The sequence below is a fragment of the Podospora bellae-mahoneyi genome, chromosome 7 (assembly GCF_035222275.1).
Source record: "Podospora bellae-mahoneyi strain CBS 112042 chromosome 7, whole genome shotgun sequence".
Taxonomy (NCBI): Eukaryota; Fungi; Ascomycota; class Sordariomycetes; order Sordariales; family Podosporaceae; genus Podospora; species Podospora bellae-mahoneyi.
The window spans coordinates 3,882,977-3,908,868 of record NC_085886.1 but is presented as its reverse complement, the minus strand read 5'-3'; the positions used below and the strand labels follow the sequence as shown (position 1 = coordinate 3,908,868).

Below are 25,892 nucleotides of genomic sequence, written 5' to 3'. Positions count from 1 at the left end.
AAAAAAAATCAAGGTCTACCACCCTCGTGACCTATCCAGTCTGAGCAAAACTCGTCGTCATGTTTATACCCCCTCTCGCCTCTACTCGCACGCTTGTGCCGCTTCCCTCACAACCATCCTCCCCCGCACCAGCGTTATTCCCCTCATGGTTGCACCTCTCATTAAAAGCCTCGGTTCTGCGGGCCGATAAACCGATATCGTCCTCACTATGGACGAGCCAGTTAACAAAACGATACTCGATGCAAGAACAGAACATCACCATCGGTGTTGTCGTGGGTGTTCTCGTAACAGCTTTCTTGGTGGGCTGCTTTTACTTTTGCCATCGGTACGGCAGATCGATACGGGTAAGGAGGAGGAGCCGGAGTCGAAGGAGAGGAAGCCGCTACGGAAGCAAAGGGAGCCACATGTCGTTTTCGGCGTCGTCAGGGGAAACTCCTCCGCCGCCACCTCCGCCGCCGCCGCCACCGCCTGTATAACAACATATAAGGGGGAGACCGTAATGGAAAGCAAAATTTGTATAATCAGGGTGTAATGGGTATTGGGGTATCTCAGTAAAAAAAAGAAACGCTATTTGTCTAACGATGTGTCCTGAACATGGTATCTGCAAAGAGTACAAAAAGAGCAAAGGAACTATCCCATCTTTCTCCTGACCCCAGGTGCATGCCTGCCCACAGCCAGAATTGAACTGACGACCTTGTCATTACTAGTGACACGCTCTACCACTGAGCCATGCGGGCGAGAGAGGTGAAGAGAGGAGAGGAGTGAGAACAGGATGCCCACAGCCAGAATTGAACTGACGACCTTGTCATTACTAGTGACACGCTCTACCACTGAGCCATGCGGGCTCTCCTCTTAAATTGTTGAAGTTTGAGGTGAGGATTTAGCTGTCATGTAGATGGCTGTGGGTTGCAGTTGAGTGACAGTGGTCAGGGTTGTAGCCTGGAGTGGGTTCGGGGGCTCCGGATTGTGGAGATTATCTGCCTGTATCGGCATGTGGATTTGGTCGGGAACGCCGGGATGCCTGGGCTAGTAAAGCACCAGAGCTCTATCCGATGTGCTCATGGCTGGCGTTGATTTCTGCCGAAAGAACAGTCTTCTCTTCCCTTCGGAAAGACTCGTTCCCAACGAGCCTCAGTTACCTCTCCTTCAGCCGTTCCCGATGTCCAACCTTCCCATCCCGTATGGGTCCCAAGCCTCTCGTCCCCCTTTGGAGAGACTCTTTCTTACCCTCATCTGGTCTGCGCAACCTTGGGTGCAGGTTGCGCATATTGTGAATGCCCGTTTGTATGCTGGCAAGTGAACCTTCCAGCCTCTGAGCATCTCGTACCAGCTCGTCTCTCACCGCGCATTTCCTGTGGTGGCTTTTTGGACCCGAGTTTGTCAGCCTGCGTAGTGACTCGCTAACCCTCTGCAGCTCAATCGCTGTAGTCTCCAATGCCCTTGAAAGTTCAACATCCGCCTCAGCTGGGCTCTTGTTGCCTCGGGCATTGCGTCCATTCGCTTGAGCAGTTTGTGCGGCGGAAGCAGCAGCCTGCTTGGCCTCCTTTCTTCTCTGTATAAGCTTTTTGGCTCCAAAGGCAACTAAACCGACGACGACTTGGCTGATGACGCCGTGAAAATCGCTGTCATTGCGGAAGGATGCGTCGGCAGAGACGTTGTTGTCTCGGTGTTTGTCTCTGTCTCGGTTGTGGGATGATCTGGACCGTTCACCCGTGGATGTTGTGCTGCCATTGCGGCTTGTAGTACGGGATCTTGAGGAGGTTGGGGCTTTGTTGCTTTCCCTCTCTTGTTGGCGTTGTTTCTCTTCTTGTTGTTGCGCAAGCTTGGTGAGAATGAACGGGAGGGCGACCCGGCCGACTTGAAAAAGTATTTCCCCTGGCTTGAGGCTGTCATTTGTACGTTTGGGTGCTGCTTTCGGCGCACGTCTACTGCGTTGTGATGACATTGTGCTGGGATGGTTGGAGCGGGATTCGGGCCATGATTGACGTTGCTCAAGTCACTGGCTTTGTATTCAAGAAATCTCGAATGACGAGGAAACCCGTTTTCGCGCATGGTTCACTTGACTCCCGCAGCTGTTCGTAGCTTTGGGGTCATGGCGTGTGATATGGGTTGCGTGTGATTTTGGCGCTGTCAGTCAACCACCTCGCGTGACCTCGTGACTGAGCCAACCTTCAACAGAGTCATCAGGCAACCGCACCTCTAAGATTCCAACTGATCCTTGCTAGTCCTGTCTCTTCTCATCTTCTCTGCGCTATCGCGTCAATCATTTGTTCGTGATCAATAAACGGTATCACATGTCGAACCTACAAGATAGCCACCGTCACATTCCCCTTGATCTTTCCCTTGAGCTCAATATTCACATCAAGGTCCATCTCAAGTCTGACTGCCGGAGCACCTCTCGAGTTTGGCGGCTGCCTATCGACTTCTTCCTCTTGTTGTGATGCTGGGTGCTGGACAAGTTGTTTGGACTGACTGTGCTCCTCCATGTCTGGCAGACAACGGCTTCCTTTATCTTGCAAAATATCGCTGAGTACCTTCGTAAGGGTGAAGAATATTTGCTTCTTCAGAGTGGCCAGGCACGCCCATAAAAGAACGGAGACAGAACACAAGAATCAGAGCGGATGACATCATCGCTTTCCCAGGGGGTTAGGGTTATGGGTGATTAGTCAGCACAAAGTTGACTTCCAGTATAGCCCCACCGCTTCTGAAGCTCCAGATGGAGCTCTCTGGGCTGTGCTCTTTATCCCCCGCGATTGCGAATCTTCGTCTTCAAACTTCGAGTGCGCGCACATCCAAAAACCGTTGATCCAATCTCCTCCCTTCCCTCGCTTTTCCATTCGTACACGACTCTCTCCCAAAGACCATTACCAATTTCGAAATGGCCGATCAAGTCAAGCACATTAGCTCGCACCAAGAGTTCGACAACCTCCTCGCGTCGAACAAGTATGTCATCGCCGACTTCCACGCCGACTGGTGCGGGCCGTGCAAGCTCATCAATCCCCACTTTTCCAAGATGGCTTCTACCTTCTCGATCCCCGGCTTTCTTGCCTTTGCCAAGGTCAACGTCGATCACGTACAGTCCGTCGCCCAGAAATACAGCGTCGCCGCCATGCCCACCTTCCTCTTCTTCAAGGAGGGCAACCAGGTTGCCGTCAACGGCCAAGCAATGATCCAGGGCGCCAACCTGCCGAGCTTGAATCTGGCTGTTGAGAAGATGGGGAAGCTCGCCAAGGAGAAGGCTGCCGCCGCCGCCGCTACCGAGTAATGGCCTGGAGATGGTGGTGGACTGTAGAGATTCCCCCTGTAGTAGTCGACACACACAAATACCTACAACGTCCCAGAACAAGTCTCACATGACCTCGATGCTGTCTTTGCCCTCCGAAACACCGGTAGATCCGCATGCACGCTCCGGCAGGCAGCGGCGGCGTGCTCCCTGGCTGGCCTTCAACGACCTGCCAAAACTCCGAAATCGGCCAGCTCTCCTGAGTAGGCAGGCCATGTCACGGAGAGAAAAGCCGCTCCGTCTGTGTCACCAAGAGCTGGGAATCATAACATGGCGCCATTTGGACAGGTCGTGAGCCTGTTTGCACCCGCCTTCATTGACAGCACTTTGCTGCCAGGAACCGTGTGGCCTCCGGGTAGGTGGCAGCCGTCACTTGTCATCCATGTCGTGTGCGCCCTCGATGGTGTGTAACGGCTTGGTTCAGGGGTCAACAGAGGTTCGCCAGCTACCATGCGGCCATGAGAAAGTCTATTACTGCACATCTTGTCACCTACCATTGGCGTCAACTACCTAATGCTGAGCCGGATCTGACCAAAAAGATGCGCCATGAACAAGAACAGAAATGGAAAGACATCCCCCGATCCAAACGGGTATAATGCATATCACCAGCCAATAACCTCCGAGCGATCCTTTCCAATCATTGCTTATTGTTTCCCTTCCCAAAACAAGTCGACCTTTCCCCCATCCAGCCACTTCTCCATCTCGCCATACATGCGGTCCCAAAGTTCCCCTGACGCAGTGGGCAAGTCCAAGTCGATTTCGTATCCCAGCCTCGCCTGTGCAGCTCCCAAGTATTTATACCCCTTTGGTATCCTCTCAAGCTCTGCCTCGCTGAACCTCGGCGCCGTGAACCCGTCTACCGTTACAACCTTGTCCTTCTCATAGAAGAGCTTCACATACCGCGTCTTCCACTCGTTGTTGGTCGACGCGTTCTTCTCGACGAAAAAAATGAAGCGGCAGTCGCAGTCAACGTCAAACTCGTACTCGCCCTCGGCTTTTGCAGCGTCATGCGGATGAGTGCCGGTAGTACCGTTGGAGCCGTTGGAAGCAGCGTGAGTTCCGTTGCGGTGTTGAGGGGAAAACTTGAAGCGGTGGGTGATGGTGGCCTTCATCTTGCCTATTGCCCGAGTCTTGTCTTTGCCAAGCTCGACGAGGGTACCACACTCGCGATGCATGATAAAGACGTCCTTCTCCTTACCGGCTTTGGAGATGGAGATGAACTCATCTACCGTGCGTGGGCCAGACCAAGCTATGCCATTGCTGTCAGTACATAGGGGACACAGTGGGGGGAGGAAAACGGCATACTGGTCCAGACGTAGGCGCCCTCCGCTGTGAAGAGATCGCGGTAGTTTTGCCATTCTGAGGCGTCACGATAAACCGGCCAGCCTTTGCAAAGCTCCGAGACGGCGTAACGGTCGAGAAGATCTGAGGTCTGACCGTTAATGTGGGAGTAGAGCTTGGTGTGTGGATCCTGGGGGGACGTCATGGTAACTAATTCGAGGATGCGGTAGGTATGTACTTTGGTGTGAATGCCTGTGATGAAGTGAGACGAGGTAACCTTGGAACTCAGATGTGCTTGACGGTGACGCCAGACAGAGTTGTAGAACTTTGATGAAGTGGTGGCCAGAAACGACAGCTCGTGGAGGCCGAGCAGGGCCTTCTTATACCAGTGTGCTGGTCCAGCTGGCAGATCGCAACCGGCCCTCCAACGTAATCATGACATGAGTTATCTGTCCCGGCGATACTCACCCCTGGCCCGTTGCCTACTGGTCAAAGTGAGTCTATATTTGGGCAGCATGTGCCAAGCCCCCTTCCTGATGGCTGGAGATCTGGACAGGTGTGGCAATCTGCGGTGAAGCCCAGATAGAAGAAAGGTGCGTTGGCAGAATGCAAGATGTTGCGAGTCCGGGACGATAAGATGGCATGAAAATACCATGCCAGTGAGTAAGGGCTCAGGGGGGGGGGGGTTGGATCAACACGTCACCGCCGAATTACGGATAATCGCTTTTTTCACCTAGAGCAGCAAGAAGAAGGGCGGCAGGCCACAGAAGCAAACAACACGGCACTGTTTCACGGGACAGGTCAGATCCCGCCGAACCGCCCGAGTGGGTTCGAGGCCGTGGCCATTGCAAGCCCGCAAGGTTCTCGGGCAGACCGATCAATCGAGACATTGATGGAATGCCAGCCGCGAGCCATGTGTCTTGCTGACTGAGCTGTTCTTCGTCTGATATAATGACTCGGTATGGCCTTCAACTTCCATGTCTGACCAGTCAGCCTGGGAGCCCCGCCTTCCTCGAAGCAGGGAGCTTCACCGTTTGTTTGATTATTCGGACAATTGTGTGCGGCTTTGCAAGTGCGGTGAAAACCCCGAATGCTTTCTATTGGTGCGCTGTCAACCCAGGTTAGCGCAACGGCCCCAATGGCGGCCTTGACAACTAACAGCACCTGGCCATGTTTCTCAATGATGCACGATGCAGCATGTCGCTGCAGGTACCTCCTTGTCATCTCCTGTGGCGGGCCGTGGTCGGAGGAGAAGCCACATTTCCGTAGCCACTCGATGCCGTCTTTAACCTGGTACCTTACCTACAGCTGGACTAGCCAAGATATTTGCTCCCTTCTGGCATTGATCAGCACAGAGTGTGCCCAACAACTCTTTTGCACATCGCGCTGTTATAGCTACAGCTCAACAGAAAGAGCTTCTCGAATCCGTCAGGCAAAGGCAGGCACGGGCACCTTGTCTCGGTCACCAAAACAGCAATTTGTTATCCACTTATACGTGCTTCTTACTCGCCGTTACCGCTCATTCTGGGTCTCATGCTCATCCTTTATCTTGTCCACATTTTGCAACCCACTAGCATCTCTCCTCCACAGTCATAGCAAGAGCTGTTAATGTAGGTGACCTCAGCGACTCGAAGGTGGCGGAGCTATGTGATCCGGACCATCCCGTCAGTGACAACGAGGCACAGGAAGGAGTCACCACAAGTTGGGAACTTATCTCCATAAAAAGCGCTCTTCTCGGCAAGATGTGCTGTTTGCAGCATCGCCACGCGAAACAGTCGGGCTTGTGACGTCGCTCAGCCAACCCACACAAGGTCTAAACTGACACGCCAGATTATACATTAAGTTGCCTCGACACATGTCCATTTGTTCAAGATGTATACTCAGGACTTCAGTGATAGCCCAGCCACCGGCAAAGAGGTCACTGGGCTCCAACCTGCGGTACTTATGTGAGACATCTCAGGTCAACCATTTCGGAGTATATTCCGGTCCAGTGGTAAACAAAGTTTATTCTACCCGGACCATCACCACAATGGCAAAAAAGGGGTAAAAGTGGATCCCCCCTTAAATACCCCTTTTCCAGCATATGCTTTGAGACCATTGTCCCGACAAAACCCAGTGCACTGCTCAAGGAAGATTCCTGTCAATAATATCGATCCTCAAATTCGCGCTCGAGTTATACCCATCCACATATCGGTCTCCCCAAGGCTGCATCCAGGTGTCTGTTTTAGTTCTTGTCAGCACACAATGCATTCACTTTTTATCTGGCGAAGCTGGGTGAAGGCAAAACTCACTATAAGTGCTCCCCGGCTTCTCCCGGCAAAGCCACACAAACGTCTCGTTCAACGCCTGCTTGAACCCTTCTTTTGGAAACTCGGCCACAACAGCCTGGTACTCCGAAATAGGTATCCCGAACGTGGCTTTCGCTATCTCTGCCGTTTCAAAATCAAGGCTTATACCCTGGCTGACTAGGCGGACGGCGGGCTCTTTGAAGTAGTTCAAGGCTCGTTCGGTGTGCAGAGCGATGGCGTCCCAGACGAGTTGCACGCGGCGTTCATTCCACTTCCTGCCGTTAGGGTGGTCATGGAGAAAGGCACGGGCGGCAATGGCGCCATCTACTTCGAAGCGTCTGTCGGGGGATATGATAGGGGACGATGGGGTTTGGTCCCTGCTTGAGACATCAGAGCCCTGCGCATGAGAAGATCATAAGAAATAGAGATGAAAACAATATACCAGCCAAGATCGTGCAACAAGGCTGACACGGCTTGGATCTCAAGATCAATCGTTCTTTGTAGAGTTGCGTTGTTCTTAACCATGAGGGCGCCGAACAGCCACGAGCGCATTACGTGGTTGTAGGTTGTTGAGCTGCTGTGTGCGAGAGCAAAGGCTTGGGCTGAGCGCACGAGGGGGGTGTCAATCACTGTGATGCCCGCAAGTTCGCGGGTTGGATAGCGATGGCTGGTGGTGACTCCTCTTGCCTCATAACGCGGGCCAGAAGTCAAGGGATGGCAGGCAAAAAGTTGGAGATGGAAGATGATCAGGGCGATATGGCCGATGGTCAGGAGCCGGGTCAGCATGTTTTCCGAATACATACGGTACAGTGAATGCTGTTGATGCTTTCAACGCCAGCAATGATGGGTTTGCAACATTTATCTAGATTGAATTTCTGACGGGCATCCTCGAGGCGATCCGAGATGACTCGGTATTTTCGTTGCTGCCGAGATTCCACGGATGCTGAAAAGTTATATGACAAATGTTGACGAGCTATTGCCGGTCACCTTCGGAGCTTCAATACACTCTAATACAACCCGCTCATTTTGACTCATCATGAAATCCGAAGGCATCATCCTAATTGGCTGACTCGTTAAGCACCCTGTTGTGGAAGGGATGAACGGTACTCTACAGGGTGACACGAGATTCTGATATGCCATGGTTTGTCCCCAGGTAGGTTGGTAGGTAGGTAGGTAGGTAGGTGTGGATTCGATATCCGACCAGAATCAGAACCACTGTGCATGGTCATCTCCTCCTGGTCAAGTACTAGCGCCTTAGCCAGGAACTCTTCGTTCACGCCATTACCATCTCTGTCATCTTCACTTACATCATCAGAATCTTGACCTAAATGCTGACCACCACAGTACTCGGGGTTCCTGGCCGCAATTCTAACATCGCCTCCAAACATTGCCAAGTCCTTGTGACGGTCTTGCAGGCCACGACAACGCAAGAAACTTGACTCTAACCGCACAAGGGGTTAGGTACAGTAATCAAAGAGATCGAACAGCAAGTTCCAGAGTTGAGGAATGATTACTTCTTTATATTTTAGACATTTCTAGACTTCGCCAAGTCCACCCTTCGACACATCACACCACACACTCACCGTTCACAGCCCCTCCAGTCGCCTTCCCGGCCCACAAAGCATATTCCTCCGCGGATGAAGCTAGTGTAAAGCTGGTCACAGTAGCACCGAAGAGACCCTGGCTGTCATGCTGGCTCATCTCGGCCTTGTCTGCGCACTCGGCCTCCCCGAATGGTGCGCTCGAGGCATGACACCACCCAAACAGCAGGAACCCGCCACTGCTGGGAAACGAGCCGCCTTGCTGCTCCTCTCCGTGGCGCCACTCTCCCAAGCACTTTTCACAACGGAACGAAACCTGGTAGTGCGTTGCGTTCAAGGTGGACGATATTTGAGCGAGCTTGGCGTCACCGTTGTATGGCTCGATGGGGGGACCATAGTCGGACGCCCAACGGAGCGAGGTCAAGATCTCGTCCGGGTTAGAAGGGGAGGGGTAGGCCAACACAAGGAGGTTGGACACCATGCCGCCCCCAAGAGAAACGCCGCACCATCCGGCGGGATCGGAGCAGGCCTTGACGAATGCCAATGTTAGTTGACATTTGTAGGGCATGGAAGGTGGCAAAGACTCACGATCAGCCCAACAAACTCATCTGCATCAGCCTCCAATGCATCTGGGGGTAATGCCACACCAATCGTCACAAAGGGCGTCGGCGACCATGTGTTGAACGTAATGTTGGAGGAGGGGTCGGTGTATATTTCACTGGTAGGATCGCGCTCTTGGGCGAACACAACCGGTGCCGCTGTGGACCGGTCAGCGCTGACTTGATCAACGCGACAAATGGGGGAGAGGGCATACCGAGAGCTGTAATCGCTGCAGCAAAAAGTGGGGTCTTCATGATACTGGTGTTTTCTCTAGGTAGGTGGGTATGTAAACTTCCGAGGTCAAGAAAAGAAAAGGAAAACCTTTAATGATGTCTCGAAATGCACCAAAAAAACAGACACAATATCGGCAGCCAAATATCATAAATCACCCTGCGTGATCTTCGTTCAGATCTGAGTCCAAGGATAAGTAAACAACTTGCTCGCCCGCGTCATGCGCTCCAAAAATGTGACTTTGGAGCACCATATCTATCTCATTCTGGCTACATGACGTCGCCCTCGGCAAGTTTTTGCATCTCGAAAACGGTAGAGATGGGCATTTACAGAGCCATGAGGAATGACACACGATCGGCATCCATATTAATATTCCACAGCCCTGAATAATACAACCCATCTTATTGGTGCGTATTTCTTGCGGGTGTTTTGACCCCTATCCTGGGCATCCGGGTATTCTGTGATTGGAAACTGCTTCGGAGTCCAAGATCCGAGAATAATCATGTTCACTTGAATCGACATGTTGCAAGGCCATTTGGGGAATGGAAGAGTCGTGGTCAAGTCTGGACAAATATTCCAGCAGTGTATTAATTCTCCCCAGCTACAGGATCAACAGCCACAGCCACCTCGGTTCCTCCCCCTTCCCTCCCCATAAACGAGAAATTATGCCCAAATCTCACACCCATCTCTGCGCATATGATTACTATTTTTCCTTTCCATCTGAATGCTCATCAAGTATTGCATCACGCCATGACTCGTAACTCTGTAACAAAAGTCGTGACCAAAAACAATAAAACAGTGAGCTGTGCGCTCAATACAAGAAATTCTAAACCAAAAAGCAAAAAGCCAAAACAAAACATGAAAGCAAAGCAGCCAAACCCCATTCAAATGATACCTCCCCCTTGTGACTGTTAACCCAACCCCGCCTTTCCAAGACAACCAACTGATAAAAGAAGAAAGAAACAAAACAAATAAAGACGACAGTCGACCCAAAAAGACTTTTGTTGAACCGGGCCGAGGCCGAAAATCAATGAAGCTGATGTCCGAATAGATGGTCGATCAAGAGGGCAGAGGTTCTCCGGCGAAAGAGATAGTACATGGTGAAGCGAGAGAAAAGAATAAAACACGGAGATAGAAACACAAAGAAGCAAACTTCCGCCCGATGTTGGTCGCCAAAGAACATGTCCCTCCTTCTGTATCGGACTCGTATCCGACTGCTCAGCGGTATATTCATTGTTTCAGTTCGGTGGATGATGATGATGATGGTGGTGATGATGATGGTGGTGTGTTAGTGTTGACCGCGTAGAGAGGTCTCGTGGCATGTGTCGTGCTGAGCTCAGCATTTGGACGAGGAGGCAAATGAAGCGTCGGAATGGCGGGGGCTCGGAGTGGGAGTCGAGTTAACGCTTGAAGATCGAGAATTGCGTTTTATTTCGCTTTTTCTGACGAGATGCCTGCAGACGTAAACCCATGTTAGTGAGGGCCCTGTGTTAACTTCAGATTGCGGCAGCGATTTGAAGCATGACTGACAGTGCTCCTCCTCGGTCGCCAGGGTTGCGCACCACCACAAGTTCCCGTTGCTTATCCTTCTTGCTGCTGCTGGACTCCTTGTCCTTTTCCCTGTCCTTCTCCTTGTCCTTCTTCTGCGGAGAGGCGTTGCGGGACCGGCTGGACCGGCGCGAAGAGGGGGTCAGCTTCTCAACCTTGTGCTGGAGTTCGATAATCTGCTCGGTTGCCTGGTTGTAGGACTCGGTGATGCTGTTGTAGGAGCTGTGCAACGTCTCGAGCTGCTGCTTGGTGGCCCCAAGCTCGGCCGACAGCGCCGAGTTGCTCTCTGTCAGTGCCGTGATCTCACCCACCCGGCGCGTGATCTCCTGACTCTTGATCTCCAGCTCGACTCTGAGTGCCGCCGCCACTGCATCTGGATCCTTGGCAAGCTCGGTCTGCAGCTCGACAACCTTGGCTTGAAGCTCTAAAACCTTGCCTCCGAGAACAATTTTGGCTGCCTCGATGGTAGGGACCTTGTCCGCCTCAGATTGGACCTGCGCCAGCTTACCTTCCAGTTCAGTGGTTTTAGCATAGAGCTCAGCTTGGAGTTCACCGATTCGTACTTGGAGATCGACGCTCTTTCCTTCGAGCTGCGAGATTTGACACAACGCCTCCTCCTTCTCGCCCGTGAGGCCGGGGATCTTGTCCGCTTCGGCCTGGAGCACGGCAATCCTGCTCTCCAGTGTCGAGATCTTGCCCTCGAGATCCACAACCTTGTCCTCGAGTGCCGCCTTGGAACTCATCAGGCCAGCAACCTTGTCCGCCTCGGCTTGGATCGTGTCCTTCTCCGTCTTGAGCTGTGCAATCTCGGCACTGGCAGCGACAAGATACTCCTGCACCGTGTTAAGGTGGTTGGCCACCTCAATCTTCTGGCTGGCAAGAGAGATGTTGGCCTCTTTAGAGCCGGCAAGGTCGGTTGTGAGCGCCTCGATCTGAATTTGCTTGCCGCCAAGGTCGACCTGGAGATCCAAGAGCTTCTGCTGAAGGCCGAGCTTGTCCGACTCGAGACCATCGATCCGGGCCTTGAGGCTGCTGACCTCTGTCCGGGTTGATGCAAGTTCCTCCTCCAGAGCAGAAATCTTGGTGGCCTGTTCGGAACCGGACAATGTCAGCTCCTTCACTTGGGCTTTGAGAGCGGCAATTTCTTCGTTGGCGGTATTGAGTGCCGACTGCAGGTCGCTCCTTTCTTGCTCCAAAGCAACCTTGGCAGCTTCCAACGCATCCCTCTCCTTTTCCAGCTCCTCGATGCGAGCCCGCAGCGGCTGCTGACCCTCGTCAATCTCCTTTTGAAGAGCCTCCCTGTCGGCCGCAAATGTCGTTCTCAGAGCCTGCTCCGCCTCCTCGGCTGCCTGTGTGATCCTCCGTCTCTCCTCCTCTGCAGCCTGTGCAATTCTCTGTTGCTCCTCCTTGGCCGCCTTGGTGATCCTTTGCTGCTCCTCCTCTGCAGCCTCTGTAATTCTCTGCTGCTCCTCCTCGGCTGCCCTTCTGACCTCCTGCAGCTCCCCGCTGGCCTTAATCTTGATGTTTTGCTGTTCCTCCTCGGCGGCCAATTTCTCTGCAGTCAAGTCCGACACCCGAACCTTGAGCGCTTCAATCTCCTCTTTCATAGCATCCCGCATGGCCGTCAGCTCCGCGATCTCCTTGTCTCTGTTGTCACGCTGCTCAAGGAGGGCACTGTTGCGAACATCCAGAGCAACGATCTGTTGACACAAGAGATCCTCATGCTCCTTGCGGTCGATGTGGAGCTTCTCGAGCTCCCTCTCAAGATCCTGCACCCTGACTTCGAGCTTGTCCTTGATCTCCCTGATGTCGTCACGGCTCTGCTCAGCCTCCATGATCATGACCCTTTGCAGGTCCATCGTGTTCCTGAACTCGTCCATAACTTGCTTGGTGGCCTCGAGCTTGCCGTAGAGTTCAACCTTGTCGGTGCGTTCAACGTCGCGTTCCTTTTCGACTTCGTCTAGGATGCCCTTGGTGAGGTCTGAGTTGCTGCGGAACTCGTCGATGATCGCCTTTTGCGCGTCAAGCTTGGAGAGAAGCTCGTCCCTGCTCCTGCGCTCCTGCTCACGCTCACGCTCACGCTCCCTCTCAAGCGCAGCCCTCTCGTTGCGAGCTAGATCGCGCTCACCCTCAGCCATAGACTTTTCTCGCATGGTGGCGGATATCTGAGCGGCGCTGTCTTCGAGGTCCATCTTGAGTTTGGCCTCGCTCTCACGAAGGGCGCGTGTCTCGGCTTCCAGTTGCTCGATCCTGTGCATCATGTTCCGCTCAAGGTCCTGCTGGCGTTGCTCCAGGTCCCATTGGTATCTAATGTCGACGGGGGGTGCGCTGGAAGGGAGCAGCTTGATACGACCTCCGCCGGTGAGACTTCGGTCGGCAGAAGATGTGAGCCTTGGTTGAGGCCCGCCAACCCGGTGTCTGACGACCTTGCGGCTGGGAGGAGGGGGGGCATTCTTGGATGGCGCGACAGAGCTAACGACACTGGATGAAGAGCCGATAACACTGGGTGTGAAGCGAACAGAGGGCGTTCTGGTGCCCGTGTTGGCAAGGGTGTTGGCCTCCGTAGTGGTCACATCACTCTCGCAGGACTCGGAGGATTCCGAGATGACGGTAGTGGCTTCTGTTGTGGACGAGAGCTCCGAGGTGGAGGAAACAGATTCGGTTTCGGGGTCCGGATCAGAGCGGTAATCGCGCCGATCGGGGCGGTCGTAGTGCTCCTGGCGGGCTTCGTGATGACCCGAGTGAACCAGTTGTCTGTTATTATCAGGCATGAACTGGGGGGAAAGCACATTGCGTGCCACGGATGGTGGTGGCCCATGATAGCTGGGTGGGAGGTTGGAGGTGGAAGAAGAGGCTCGGGAGGGCCGAAGGTTCACAGTCCCTTGTCGTTCAGCAGGCACCCCTGGGAACTTGGCCTTCAGGACCTTGCGAGGCAGGATGCTGGTAGAGGCTGACGGCAAAGAGGGTGAGAGCATGGGCGACGCTGTTGGCGATGCTGTTGGCGTGGAGGCAGCTGAGATGTGGTGGGCTCTGGGCGAGGGTCTGACCCCCAGCTCCGAGTCACTGCCGGCGCCCACTCCGGGGATGTTGGAAGATGTGACGGACGTGTCCGAGTTGCGGCGTGGCCTTGTCGATGGCCTGGCTGACTTGCGGAGGATAGACTTGGGTTGCTGCTGCTGCTGCTGCTGTTGTTGTTGTTGATCTCCTCGACCTTGCTGGCCTTCCCACTCAGGCCACTCGGCTGGCCGACTGTTCAGGCGGGTGTCAGAGCCCGGGGTCACAGTGCCCCCTACCCTCGGGCGGAGGTATTGCCGTTCTCTCTCCATGGATGGTGTTATGATGGCCGGTGGTGTTGTGTGTTTCGTGGTCAAGTTACAGGATGGGATGGAATAATGGGCTATGTGGAGACAGATGTGCAAAGTAGTATATGTCCTGGGCAGATATCAAAAGACGGTCAGTCAGATGGGCTCTCGGGCGATTATTGGGTCGTCGTGGTAGTGGTCTGGGTAAGAAGCAGTATCACGAGCGGGCATTGCTGGGTCAAACTCTCAATATTTTGGCTGAGAATTGCTGTTTGTTGTGCGCGTGGAGCCAGACGGTTTGGTGTCGATGCAGTTCAGGGAGAAGCAAGCGGGACGGAGCAGGTTTAGGGCGTGCAGGACGACGGCTTGGTTTTGAGAGCAGAGGGCGGGTCAGGGCGGATGGGCGGCTCCCGGGGCAAGGGCCGCATCAAACAGGTACCTCACCGGACACCGCGGTGTTTGGCATAACAGGGCCATGAAGAGGACCACGAACAACGTGACTCACCCTGAATGTGGCTAGACAGCCTCGCCAACGGCCAAATCGGGCACGAGATGGACTACGGGTAGGCGGGCATTGGGCAGAGACACGGTGAGAGGGAGCTGAGCCCGGGCGTGACGACGACGGAGACGGTTGGGCAGAGAGCAAGAAGGCTGGACTTCAGAAGAGAAGGTTGCCACCCATTACCAAATCACATCAGAGGGGAAGGAAGCGTGTTGGGAAAATTTGCATTCCAAGCATGATTGAAGACGGCACCTACTCAAAGCTGGGGCACAGAAGCGCAAAACAGAGGCATGGGAAGATATCCTGTACCTAGCTGCCCGTTCCGTCCAAATGGACGTCAGCGGCTCCGTGCATGCACCTGTGGGGTACTCGGCATGCACCCTCCTGCCAATCACGGCCGCCGATTAGGCTAAAGGGGGGCCGGTGCGGGAAGCCGTTGGGCATCGTTGGGCCACGACAGTCGCTTTTTTTTCACCTCACTTTGGACCTTCGACGTGTCCAGTCTCGCCAAATTCTCCCCCGGTCCGCAGCAACGCAATGGCTTAAAGAAGCAATTGGCTGGGTGCCCAATGACCCCATTGTCTCGGTTCGCCTGTCACAAGCACCAATGCAGCCTTTTTCCTGTTCCATCCCTCGTCATATAGGTATGCTGGAGGCAGCCTTTTCTCGGTGCTGGAGCACCTTTAGCACCTTGCCAGAGACAGTCGGAGAAGGAAGGAAGGGTGATCATGATCAGCAATCTATCTTCGGCCTATCCGTCTAGCCTTGTCCTACCCACGCTTGCGGCCTGAAAGCGATCCTTCTTCTCTTCTCGTCATCATCATCATGGATGCCAGCAGGTTGCTGGACTGTATGTACACTAGGGATGGATGAGGAATGCGGAAGAGACTGAGATGGAAAGTGGACTCCCCCGATGCTACCCCGGGCCGTCTCGGTGACGGGTCCCGAGCTTTGGGTGTCCCATGCGGGCGGGGTGAGCGGGCCGGGCCTTCTCCACGCTGTTCCCTGTCGATGCCTCAGTCCCGGTTTGGACGACATCGGTTCTGCTGGAAGCATCTCGACCGCCGCCATCCTTCCGGAACCTTTACATACTAACATGCCTCTTGACCGCCTTCTTCGCCCGGCCAAAAGTGGAGTGGTTCTGCTCTGCGGCCACAAACAGTTCCCCAGCTTTCAACCTGTTGCTCGTCGTCATGCGGCCATGTGCAGCCGATTTGTTTGTCTCCACCGACCGACCCTGCGACGATCCGCAAAATGGAGGCGAGCAAGCTGGCTTTCGATGAATCGCAGACGACCACACGTCATTTTGGCATTGCTTTCTCTGTTTTTCTACGTGGATGCAGGTGGAGTGCAGCTGCTGCTCATGCTCTCATCTCCCAAACCAATGCATGATACCTGCTTATCTTCACCCGGCGGTGAGGGCTGTTGGCTGTTGGGGAGTCGGGCAACATGCTGGAGAGTCTTAATAGGATCGCCCTTCCCGCCCCCTTTTCCGGCATGTAACCTCATCCTCTCGATGATGATTTGCGTCGGCGTTTGGTGAGGCATCTTGTACGGGGATTTCTGCCTGCAGCTGCGGCTCTTGTTTGGCTTTCTTCCATACGAGAGTACATGTACCAAACGGCTTTGCTCCAGCTTCAAAACACCACCCCGTCTGCCGCATACTCGCATGGGAGAGCTCATCATCTGCTTTAACGTGGAGCTATTCGCTGGCACTTTGCTTGAGCGACAGGGGCAAATCTTTCCACGTTTGTGTCAGCTTTGGGCACAGGACTGGCCAGGTAGGCTAAAGCCATGGCATCCATATTCGAGCTGGATGAGGGAAATGTTGTCAAAGGTGAGGGAGACTGAGCCTCATCTGTCTCGTGTCCACCGAGCCTGACGATGGCTCGCTTATACTCGGCAGACGGGACCTTGGGTGTCGATTGATGTTGGTACTCAAAAGCAAAGCCTCAACAGCAACACGTAGTTCTATGCTCAACAGAGCATTGCCCCCAACGCTAGCAAGGCTGGAGGCAGCCAAGGTGGGAAATAGCACCAGTGTAGTTCCCACCCACTCGTCAGCAGAAGCCCAGTCTGCGTCCCAAACGTTCGGGTCAGGCAACTGCAGCACAGTATCGTACGGCAGAGTCGAGTTGTTGGCCGGAAGACCCGCTATTTACTGTCTGTTGTTGTCCCTGATATGTAAACAAGTTTTCTGAAACGTTCGCCAGAAGTTGTGATCGGATCGGAAAGGGGCAAATGTTCACTTTCATCTCAGATCATCATGCTGTGCTTCCATCTGCCGCCTCATACGCTGTCTGAAGCATAAGTGCCTCCAACGGCTAAGGGCGAGTGTTTGGGTTTGCCTCCGCTCATGCATGTATGGTAGGTGAAAGCAAGGTAAACAACAACGGATAGGCAATTCGTGTCGGTCTGAGTTGCATCGAAGCAAATAACTCTGGACTATGTGGCCTACCTAGTGATGTCGCCAGCGGCCTATTGAAGCTGACAGCAAAAGCCACAGCCTATCTCCGGTGTGTTGCCTAATGAGACCGACTTAGACGTTACCCGGTGTAGGGGGCTTAACCCTGAAGGCTATGTTTTTTGTGCGGGGAGGGAATTTCAACCCGATTGATGGATGGGTTTACACGTAGCAGGAGCGGTTTGGCCGCTCGCCACAAGGGTACGAGCCGCATACACGCCACGCCATTCTCTGTGTCTTGGCTTGATCTCCTACATGACAGAAGCGGCTATTCCAGATGGGATATATTGCTGTGCGTTTTCAGATCGCCCCTCTTTCCAGACCGGCAATGGATCAATACAGGTAAAAACGAGGTGTTAAAGTGAGGCTTTGTTGTGCGGAAGCAGCCTCGGTGTGCTTCCTTCAGACTGAAAATGCTCCCCGGATAACAACTACCCGGTTGTCGAATTCTGGAAACATTCTGGTGGCTATATTTGACCTGCTAGATGCCAGTTGGCGGTTCGAATCGGATCTAGATCTACCTAACCTTTGCTCATCGGGAAATGTTCTGCTTCGGGTGGTGCGATGGATACGTGCCGAGACACTTGGTGCTTGTGTTGACAACGACATGCCATGTTGTTGATAGATCGATCGGATAGTGCGCTCTTTGGAAGCTTGTGTGCCTGCATCTCGAACAGAAGGGGATAGACATTTGCCACCGCTTGCTGAGACCCTGAATATCAGCAGTCTGGCTTGGTTCTGTTGCTGAGCTTTTGTCTTGTTACTTCCACTCCAGTACCTAGTTGTTCGGCTAGTGATCGATACAGATGTTGATTTACCTGGTCAATGTAGTGGCTTACCATGCGCCGCGAGACTATCATCAACTACCCACTAAGTTGTGCAGCACAACCCCAAAAAGCTCCAGGATCCTTTCAAGGAAAAAGGGGGCGTTGAAATCAAACACAGTGACAGTGTTGCCCATAATTCTAGAATCAGTCCAGATCGGTAGGCATAATTTCGTGAGCAGGTAGCTAGTTACTTAGCGTATTATAGATATAATTCTGTACAAGTCCTGCCACTTCAAGGTGTCAGGTCAAAGCAAGTAGGACATTTCTCTATCTAGGCTCGGTAAGGCATACCAGTTTATACCTGGCCCTTCAGTCCATTGGAAAATCGGCGGACGACTACCTACCTACTTCGCTATTATCTTTTGTCTGCACACGCTCTTTCATGGGATTTCTGCTGAACATCATCACTTTTCCACATGACCTACAGGATATTGAGTTCAGCCAGATTTTGATTCAAACCTGCAGTTTTAGTCATGCTGTTCATTTACTCCCCATCAAACCAGCCAGCAACCATGAGGCTACCTCTCGATTATGGGCCTTTCTGGAAAGGCAGCCGTTTGTATTGTTCCTAATGTTTGATCTAGCTATTTCCAATCATGGAAGCTGATGCAAAACATCTTTTATTCAATGTTTCATCAGCCCAAATCTTTCTTGACCTACTCGACTCTTACAAAATGCCACAGGTGTACGTATAGTGACACCGCAAGGCCCTTGCGGCATCAAGTGGTCCCAGACAAAACAGACACAGAATATGCAAGAAACGGGAATATGGAACACAACAAGGACTACTGCCTATTAGTTCCCTTGCAGTTCAAACTAAGTTGGCGGAGAGAGATGATCAAGGGATATGACGTTGTGGTGTGTGCAAGTTGGGGGCTGTGTGGGCGCCGAGGGATCCCGATCCTGTGTTCCGGACACGGCCGTATGGGCCTGCTTGGCCTCATCAAACTGGCCAGTGCGAAAAACGGAGGTGGGGCTTTGACGCGGGAGACACACGCGCTGACAAGTGGGGAACGCCATTCTCGCGTTAATTGATCCCCCCCCCCCCAGTGAGGTGGGAAGGCGGCAACATGTGATATTAGTTCCAGAGCGGTAACCTCGATCTGCAAATTTATGTGGTGCAATATGCTTCCTGGTCAGAAGAGCGAAGCTCAACAGAACCCTCAATGAACCACTCTCTCGGGCGGCATGCTCCGCACCCATGGAGACGCATCCATCTAGCTCCTCGAGTTTCTGACAGTTCGGCTGCAGCAAGTGCGAAAAATAGCAGAGGTACTCCCACCCCGCTGACTGGGCGGGCGGCAGGACTGAGGTGCTCCTCGGAGCACACACGACCACCCAATGCAACAGAGAGGCAAGAGGACTTTTGGCGGACCGGGCGTTACGCTACAAACCTGCTGTTGTCGGTTCAGTTTCGCATGTCAGCCGCCTCACGGCGCACCGCACCGAGCCTACATTAGACAAAGCCTGTGAAGCGAGTTTTGGAAGCGGGGGAACCTGGAAGGGGTGGTTACGACAGTCGGTCCCACCAACAAGGCCGCAAAAAGAGGCAAATGGGAAAGCAAGTAAACGCAGCGATCCGCAAACAGCTCCGTCTGCGGCCATCCGACAAGCTCCAGCCTTGTTCGGGGCACGAGTCGGTAGGCAAAGGCAGCTGACCACTCCTGGGGTCAGAAATGGCTATCTTCGTGATGCACCCTGACAGTGGTGAGTTCCCCAGCAACCAACCAAATCCACCTCATATTGTGCTCCCCGGAACACCCAAGTGCGGCTTCGCTTCCGGAGGACCTCCGGACGATTCGTTGCCGGAAAGCCCCCGCCCGGAGCTTCCGTCCACGAGGCATAGGCGTCACTATGTGTACAGAGTGTCCGACACGGATATTGTGCTCCTTTCCTTTGCTTCTTTCAAACCTCGGGAGGCGCTCCTTTGCTGTTGAGTAAAGGCTATTATTGGCTTACTTTCTGATTTCCCGCAGCCAAAGATTCCGGGAAAGGCAACAAAAAAAAAAACCGCCTCTCCGATAAAGTTTTCTGTGGCGGGGTTTGATGCGGATATTCCGAGAGCAAACGACTATCACGACCCCTCACCATCCGTTTCCGTTCTGATGGTGTAGCCACTTGACAAGACCGGGGGACGGAGTTTGCAGCTGAACTGGGCAAGGTAGGAAACGGATGCGACGATGACTTGCGCCTCTTGTCGATTTTACACGAGAATGGGTTGATACGACCGTTGCTTACTTTTTGACCTACTCGGCCGATCCTGTGTGTGCCTCCTTTGTAATTTGTTGGCAGCGTGTGTGCATGTCAGACACAGAGCACAAAAGGGTCCCAACCCACCCACCCACCCCCCTGGAGGAGGATTGGTTGCTTGGCCCTTTGATAGGGGAAAGATGATGCTGTGAGACTCTCCGTCTGGTACCCTTCTCCCGGTTTGCCAGCGCTCTTATCAAGGCTCTTACCTGCACCGTCATGCTCTGCTGAGTGGAAATACGGATAAAGCCACTCCACTCCATTCTCCAGGTTCCAGGCTTGCCAGGAGTCCGATCCAACCCTGAACTGCCAAAAAAAAAAAAAAAGGGCGCCCAGATTCCGGTTTGGCGCTTGTCGACATGTCATCAGAGCCTGCTTCAAGACACGATGACACTGATGAGGATAGGACAGTGGCTCAAGGCATTACGAGTCAGCCAGATGCCAGATGCCACAAGAATGCGAGAGTCTATGTGGGCGCCACGGGTTTTTGGAACCATCCGTTTCGAGGGGCTTTGCCTATAATAAACCACGTTTGGGGAGGTCCCCGCGCTGTCCTACCATAACCACTTGACCACCTTTTTGGTGTGGCCGATGGCAGGAGACGGTGTCTTGCCGAGAGGAGGTCGACAGGGGTTTGATCATCAGCCATCACCATCATGGAGTCCCTTGATCAATGTCTCCGAGTCACAAGTGGTGTTTGCGGAATGGATGGTGCATCCAGGCTTTATGCAGCCACCTGCTTAGTCCTATGATCTATCTCTCTTTTTACCACTCGTACCGGGCTGGGTCCAAGGCGCACCAGGCAAGTGTGTAGACCCCTCAGACTCAGACTGGCGCACTGTGCGGCATGATTTCATTCCTGTTGCTTTCAGTGTTGCAGAAACAAATCCAAGCGTGTAGGATTCTTCGGCTCAAACGGCCAGATACATAGAAAAATCTCGGCGGACATCCACACCCCCTCCCTCCTTTTTCTCTCTTCTGGCTCCCCAAAAGCCAGGGTTCCAGAAAAACCCAACATAGTTCCGCACTCTCAATCAGTGAGTGGTATGATTGAACGGTGGAACATTTCTCAGTACGTCAGCCAGTCACACAGGCGGCAGCCGAGCAAGGGCAGGGCAAAGAGCCAAGACAGGAAAGAGATTGATAGATGAATGCACACGGTACAAGAATAATCACGCGCGTCTGGATGCCTCTTCCTCCCTCGGGCTGTTGTCGTCTGGACTTCGTTTAGCCTGTTGCATCATGACGGGCACTCTGATGGCAACGATGATGACATGGACCGACCCGGTGCTGAAAAGAGGAGGGCCGAGGGGCTGTCGGCAACCCGTACATACCGCTATTCGTCAGCCATTACTGAGATGGAACTTGATGAGGGAAAAAGAGGACCACGATTGCCCCCTTTTTTTTTCTATCATCAATCACTGATCGCCAGTGGAGACGCCGGAGGGAGAGGATGGCACCTGTTTGTTGCAGCCATTTCCCTAAACTCTTTAGCGGCAATATATAAGGAAATATGGAGGACCGACCGACCGCATACAGTGCGCACTGTAAACAACAAAAACATGCTCCGTTTCGAGCGAGACAAAAAAAAAAGGGCTTGGGTTGGGGCTTTTGAATCGTTGGGAATCCCTGCGATCCGGGCTTTCTTACTCGGACATGTCGCTGCTTTCAGGTTGCTCCTTGGTGTGCGCCTCCCTCCAGTGTTTCCTGCCCCCTCCCACCTCAGGCATGGAGGTGGCCATGGCTCGCGCTAGGTGACCCGGAGACAAGTAAAATCAACAGAACAGGGCATTGAGTATCGATTGAGTGAGGAGTCAATCTTTCAACAGCCCAGGCTGAGAAAGCCATAGGACAGTCCGGCCGCCTTACTTCTTTCTGGTGGTGGTGTCTCCGGCGTGCCAGCCTCCAACGCATGGAGGACAAAGCGTGCTGCGGCGGGATGGAGCGAACGAATTGATGGGTGGGAGCTTCCGGGTTGCTTGGCTGAGGTGCCTGGGCGATGTGCGCGCCCCAAGCCAAAATGCGTGGACAGGGACAAAAAAAAGAACGACTTCCACCACCCCCCCCACCTCCTTCCCCCCTCCTCCCCCACTGTGCCCAGGCCTGTTCACAGCCGTGGCAGTCGTAGCCTCTCTTTTTTCCTATTTGTCCTCCATACTCGGTAAACGCGAGTCCCTTTGAGCTCAAACCTATGAATGGTTGACGAAGAGAGAAAGAAGACGCTGGAAGAAGCATCAAACCAAGTTCAGTGCAAGTGGCAAGCGAGGATTCCATGGCTGAGGTCCAGTGAGGTGGTGTCGGAGCCCTGTGGGGCAGGCTGCAAGTAGTGGGTGGGTTTGTACCTCAGAAGGTACCTCAGTACAGTAGGTAAGGTACCTGACCTGCTCTGAGCTGCGGGCACAGAACGACCGCGGCGGCACAGCGCCCCCTTGCACGGCACCAGACACAGACAACGACGTCGACCAGGGACAAAGTAAATTAGCAGCATTTGCGGCGACTGGGACTAAGACGCAGCAACGCACCAGCTACGCAACCCAAGTTTCTCACATGGAGCAGGCAAGGTAGACAACCTGGAGAAGAAAAAGGTATGGATGTTTTCACGGATCGGGGATCTTTCTCCTCCTCGTCAACCTCCTCGTCAACCTCCTGGTCGTCCTCTTGGTCGTCACTTTCCTCCCTTCTTCCCATCCATTGATGAATCACTCTCCCTTCGTCCTTTCCAGGTTCTTCCCCAGGCAGCTGCTTCACCACCTCACCACCTATCCAGCTCCTGCATCGACTCCTACCTTACTACCTTGCTTGTATCAAGAAGAAGAATTGCTGGCTGGCTGGCTGGCTGGGTTGGACTGGACTTGGCTGGCTTAGTAGCTCGAGTTCGGGACGTGGAAGCGTATATTGACGGGGTCCCTGCCATGGCTGAGGTCACAACGCAATACATGCCCAACAACACGATTTCACTTCACTCCAAAGCTTCGTACCTGCTGCCATAAAAGGTTGAGCTTGTTGAGGCAGGAGCGAGCTCCTAGTCGTGTGATGCGACAAAAGGCAAAAAGCTTGCAGGTACGAAGCAAAGTGGAAAGAACTCTCTGCGGTTCTCTGCAGTTCCTGGCGTGGAATGTGATTTCGGACCAGCAACCACCAACATCTGTCTAGTAGCAACCGGCTGCTTTTTTCGTTTGCGATTCGGTTCAACCACCCCCTTTTCCAGGTTCCCCCAAAGCTGTCGACAAGAGAAAGCGTCCTCGCCGCATGACTTCAATTGCGACCATCTCTTCCTCCTCTTGCTCCTCCGACTTCTTCTCCGCTTCTCTTCGCCAGCCCTCTCGTCACCACCTTCAGCCGGAGGGCATGCACCAGTGTCAACTGCCCGCTCCTCGAGGACTTCGCCTGTTCCCCCTCCATACCCCAAACCTCGGCGACCTGCGAGACCCCGACTACTCGGGTGGACTCCAAACACCACCGGCCGACGAGAACATGGGGACCACCTACGAGATGCCTCACTTGGCATCCTCCAAAAACCACATCCACCACCATTCGACCCACGCCCCACCACCAATGCCCCAGCAAGATCGCTACCGATCCGCCCTGAACGAGCGACCACCGCCGAACGAGCAAATATACAATTCCACCTCACGATGTTCTGCACCTGTCTATCAGCAGCCCCAGGCCCAACAAGCTCCGAGACCAAATCTGCCCTCCTCCTCTGCTGCTCCCGTCACGGCCTTACCGAGCTCAACGGTTGCCCCTAACCAACGACGAGGGGCAAACCGGCACTTTTCCCGACCATCATCGCCGCCATTGGACATGAGCCTGGTGTTTCACAGCATGGAAATTCCAGAATGCATCAGCCCGAGGGGTGGGAATCTGGGAGACTTGATGGCCGAGGTCGCGGCTCTCTTTTGGTTCGAGTCTCCGCAGACGTTTGAGACGGCTGAAAAAATACGGACCTTGGCACCAAACACCGCCATTGCTCGATTGTCGGCCAACGCTGTGGCGACATCCGACTTCAAGAAATGGGTAATGAATATCGTGGACGCTACAAAGATCACCCAAAATGTGGCGCTGCTTGCGCTTCTCTACATCTATAGGCTCAAAATGGCCAACCCCAGCGTGAAGGGTCGACCGGGCAGCGAGTTCCGCTTGTTGACCGTCGCCCTGATGCTTGGGAACAAGTTTCTGGATGACAACACCTATACCAACAAGACATGGGCAGAGGTGTCGGGCATTGGGGTGAACGAGATTCACGTTATGGAGGTTGAGTTCTTGAGCAACATGAGATATAGTTTGCTGGTTTCTGCCGAGCAGTGGCGCGCATGGCTGGACAAGCTCGCCAACGTGTACGAGTTCCTGGAAATCGCCAAACGATCACCCTCACCTTCGCCATCGCCGCTGTTGATGCCGTCGCCGAGCCATCGCGCTTTTGCCTCACCAACTCCATCTCCGATGAGCACCGCCGCGATGCAGCCGACCCCAGCCGGGCCCTTTTCTGGCGGAAACATACAGAACAGTAACAATCATGGGCCAGTGGGCTGGCCACACCCCTATTCATCCAACAATGCCGTTTCCCCCCTTGCCTTGAAGCCAGAACAGCACCTTTTGAGGAAGCGCAGTTTTACCGAAGATGACCCGACCGAGCCCCCTGCGAAGCGTCTTGGCCGTGCTGCCCCTGAACAACCCCAACCCATCCACCTGCCAGCCCACCACCTCCCATCGCAGGCGCCACCGCTCCAAGGTCTACACGTTGCCTCGCACCCTCCTATCGGCTCTCAGCGACCCATCCACTCTGCTACCGGCCAGAGTCGGCCACTTCCATCCATGAGCTCAGATCAAGGGCGTGTTGCCGTGCCCAGTTTGGCACTGAACACAGGCCATGCTGGTCCCCTCGTGACAACCCAGTCGTTCACATCCTCGGTGGCATACGCACCGCCACAAGCTTCACCACTGTCACTGCCGCCGCTTGTGCCGGGTGTGCGTGCCATGGCCACCGTATACCCCAATGCCACCACTTATGCGCCCCAGCAGTCTGTGCTGGTTACATCCGGGCCCAGTGTGAGCTCGGCGCCACAGTCGGTGACCACTCCGACAACAAGCTTCCCACCCATGTCCTATGGCACGCCAACAAAGCGTCCATCTCCCCAGCACCACCTGGCTTCCAGCGCCAACATGGCCGGGTCTTCGCCACTCTCCGTCGACCCCTATGGTCATCATTCTGGGACACCCATGGGGAACGCTGGGGCCACCAGCGGACTGCACACGCCCATCTCACACTCGCCATCGGTTTATCTGCAGCAACGCGATAGTCCCTACAAGCCCGTGAGACAAGTCAACACGCTGCTCATTCCGCCCGCGTCTGCCTTCCTCCACCAGTACCATTTCCAGAACGCTGTTACGCCAAACCAGATGCACTATCAGCCGCTTGGAAGGAGGAATGAATACCGGACAGGCATTGTGCCAGAGTACACCATGGACAGACAGCACTCTTACCCTTCTTCGCAACAGGTGCTTCCCGATCCCGCACCGCATCGACCCCCTCACGTGCCGCCTGTCGGGCGCCCGGATTCATTCCGTTCGCACTACTAAATGTCTGGCCATATTTTTATTCTGTGTTTTCTCGGAGTCTTTCCTTCACGCCACATTGTATTATTTAGGCTTTTCCAGCTCTTCAGCTCTTGTCTTGTTGACACAGCATATGCATTATTCTGGGCGTTGGGGTCGGGACTTGTGCATTTTCGAGCAAGTCACTAGTATTGGTGGACAAGCTATCTATCGATACAA

At 53.8% G+C, this 25,892-nt stretch overlaps 9 protein-coding genes and 2 non-coding genes across 11 annotated transcripts; 2 read left to right on the top strand and 9 right to left on the bottom strand.

The window, feature by feature from the left end:
- Positions 1-665: 665 nt before the first annotated feature.
- QC761_0113860 lies at positions 666-737 on the bottom strand. The gene has a single exon. It is a non-coding gene; the product is annotated as a tRNA-Thr (tRNA).
- Positions 738-773: 36 nt separating this feature from the next.
- QC761_0113850 lies at positions 774-845 on the bottom strand. Its single transcript has one exon. It is a non-coding gene; the product is annotated as a tRNA-Thr (tRNA).
- Positions 846-1,135: 290 nt separating this feature from the next.
- On the bottom strand, positions 1,136-1,945 carry QC761_0113840 (uncharacterized protein; the record flags this gene model as incomplete). The annotated part of the gene is made up of 1 exon (XM_062873255.1): positions 1,136-1,945. One exon carries the CDS (start codon positions 1,943-1,945, stop codon positions 1,136-1,138), a length of 810 nt encoding a protein of 269 aa, XP_062728949.1.
- Positions 1,946-2,221: 276 nt separating this feature from the next.
- On the bottom strand, positions 2,222-2,486 carry QC761_0113830 (uncharacterized protein; the record flags this gene model as incomplete). Its single annotated transcript, XM_062873254.1, has 2 exons — positions 2,222-2,246; positions 2,308-2,486. The coding sequence occupies 2 exons, from the start codon at positions 2,484-2,486 to the stop codon at positions 2,222-2,224; spliced, it is 204 nt and encodes a 67-aa protein (XP_062728948.1).
- Positions 2,487-2,878: 392 nt separating this feature from the next.
- QC761_700210 (uncharacterized protein) lies at positions 2,879-3,265 on the top strand (the record flags this gene model as incomplete). Its single annotated transcript, XM_062881607.1, has 1 exon — positions 2,879-3,265. One exon carries the CDS (start codon positions 2,879-2,881, stop codon positions 3,263-3,265), a length of 387 nt encoding a protein of 128 aa, XP_062728947.1.
- Positions 3,266-3,927: 662 nt separating this feature from the next.
- QC761_700220 (uncharacterized protein) lies at positions 3,928-5,321 on the bottom strand (the record flags this gene model as incomplete). Its single annotated transcript, XM_062881608.1, has 2 exons — positions 4,589-5,321; positions 3,928-4,532 (listed from the first exon to the last, which is right to left on the bottom strand). Exons 1-2 carry the CDS (start codon positions 4,767-4,769, stop codon positions 3,928-3,930), a joined length of 786 nt encoding a protein of 261 aa, XP_062728946.1. The 5' UTR covers positions 4,770-5,321.
- Positions 5,322-6,480: 1,159 nt separating this feature from the next.
- QC761_700230 (uncharacterized protein) lies at positions 6,481-7,854 on the bottom strand. The gene is made up of 3 exons (XM_062881609.1): positions 7,295-7,854; positions 6,852-7,229; positions 6,481-6,794 (listed from the first exon to the last, which is right to left on the bottom strand). Exons 1-3 carry the CDS (start codon positions 7,651-7,653, stop codon positions 6,689-6,691), a joined length of 843 nt encoding a protein of 280 aa, XP_062728945.1. The 5' UTR covers positions 7,654-7,854; the 3' UTR covers positions 6,481-6,688.
- Positions 7,855-8,232: 378 nt separating this feature from the next.
- QC761_700240 (uncharacterized protein) lies at positions 8,233-9,303 on the bottom strand. Its single transcript, XM_062881610.1, has 3 exons — positions 9,208-9,303; positions 8,982-9,151; positions 8,233-8,922 (listed from the first exon to the last, which is right to left on the bottom strand). The coding sequence occupies exons 1-3, from the start codon at positions 9,245-9,247 to the stop codon at positions 8,419-8,421; spliced, it is 714 nt and encodes a 237-aa protein (XP_062728944.1). The 5' UTR covers positions 9,248-9,303; the 3' UTR covers positions 8,233-8,418.
- Positions 9,304-9,795: 492 nt separating this feature from the next.
- Positions 9,796-14,383, bottom strand: QC761_700250 (uncharacterized protein). Its single transcript, XM_062881611.1, has 2 exons — positions 10,787-14,383; positions 9,796-10,678 (listed from the first exon to the last, which is right to left on the bottom strand). The coding sequence occupies exons 1-2, from the start codon at positions 14,096-14,098 to the stop codon at positions 10,625-10,627; spliced, it is 3,366 nt and encodes a 1,121-aa protein (XP_062728943.1). The 5' UTR covers positions 14,099-14,383; the 3' UTR covers positions 9,796-10,624.
- A 5,518-nt stretch (positions 14,384-19,901) lies between these two features.
- QC761_700260 (uncharacterized protein) lies at positions 19,902-21,859 on the bottom strand (the record flags this gene model as incomplete). Its single annotated transcript, XM_062881612.1, is given in 3 exon segments — positions 19,902-21,407; positions 21,648-21,758; positions 21,768-21,859. Coding segments are annotated over 3 exon segments (321 nt in total). The 3' UTR covers positions 19,902-21,289.
- Positions 21,860-23,591: 1,732 nt separating this feature from the next.
- Positions 23,592-25,697, top strand: QC761_700270 (uncharacterized protein; the record flags this gene model as incomplete). The annotated part of the gene is made up of 1 exon (XM_062881613.1): positions 23,592-25,697. One exon carries the CDS (start codon positions 23,592-23,594, stop codon positions 25,695-25,697), a length of 2,106 nt encoding a protein of 701 aa, XP_062728941.1.
- Between the last annotated feature and the right edge of the window lie 195 nt (positions 25,698-25,892).

Bases quoted from the DNA above. Each gene is read 5' to 3' on its own strand.
- QC761_700240 (XM_062881610.1), bottom strand. From the start codon at position 9,247: ATGAAGACCCCACTTTTTGCTGCAGCGATTACAGCTCTCG. The intron at 9,152-9,207 runs GTATGCCCTCTC...ACCGGTCCACAG, and splicing joins TGCAGCGATTACAGCTCTCG to CGGCACCGGTTGTGTTCGCC. The intron at 8,923-8,981 runs GTGAGTCTTTGC...GCATTCGTCAAG, and splicing joins ATGAGTTTGTTGGGCTGATC to GCCTGCTCCGATCCCGCCGG.
- QC761_700250 (XM_062881611.1), bottom strand. From the start codon at position 14,098: ATGGAGAGAGAACGGCAATACCTCCGCCCGAGGGTAGGGGGCACTGTG. The intron at 10,679-10,786 runs GTGCGCAACCCT...TTACGTCTGCAG, and splicing joins AGCAACGGGAACTTGTGGTG to GCATCTCGTCAGAAAAAGCG.
- QC761_700230 (XM_062881609.1), bottom strand. From the start codon at position 7,653: ATGTATTCGGAAAACATGCTGACCCGGCTCCTGACCATCGGCCATATC. The intron at 7,230-7,294 runs GTATATTGTTTT...TGTCTCAAGCAG, and splicing joins TTGTTGCACGATCTTGGCTG to GGACCAAACCCCATCGTCCC. The intron at 6,795-6,851 runs GTTTTGCCTTCA...TGTGCTGACAAG, and splicing joins CCGGGGAGCACTTATAGTGA to AACTAAAACAGACACCTGGA.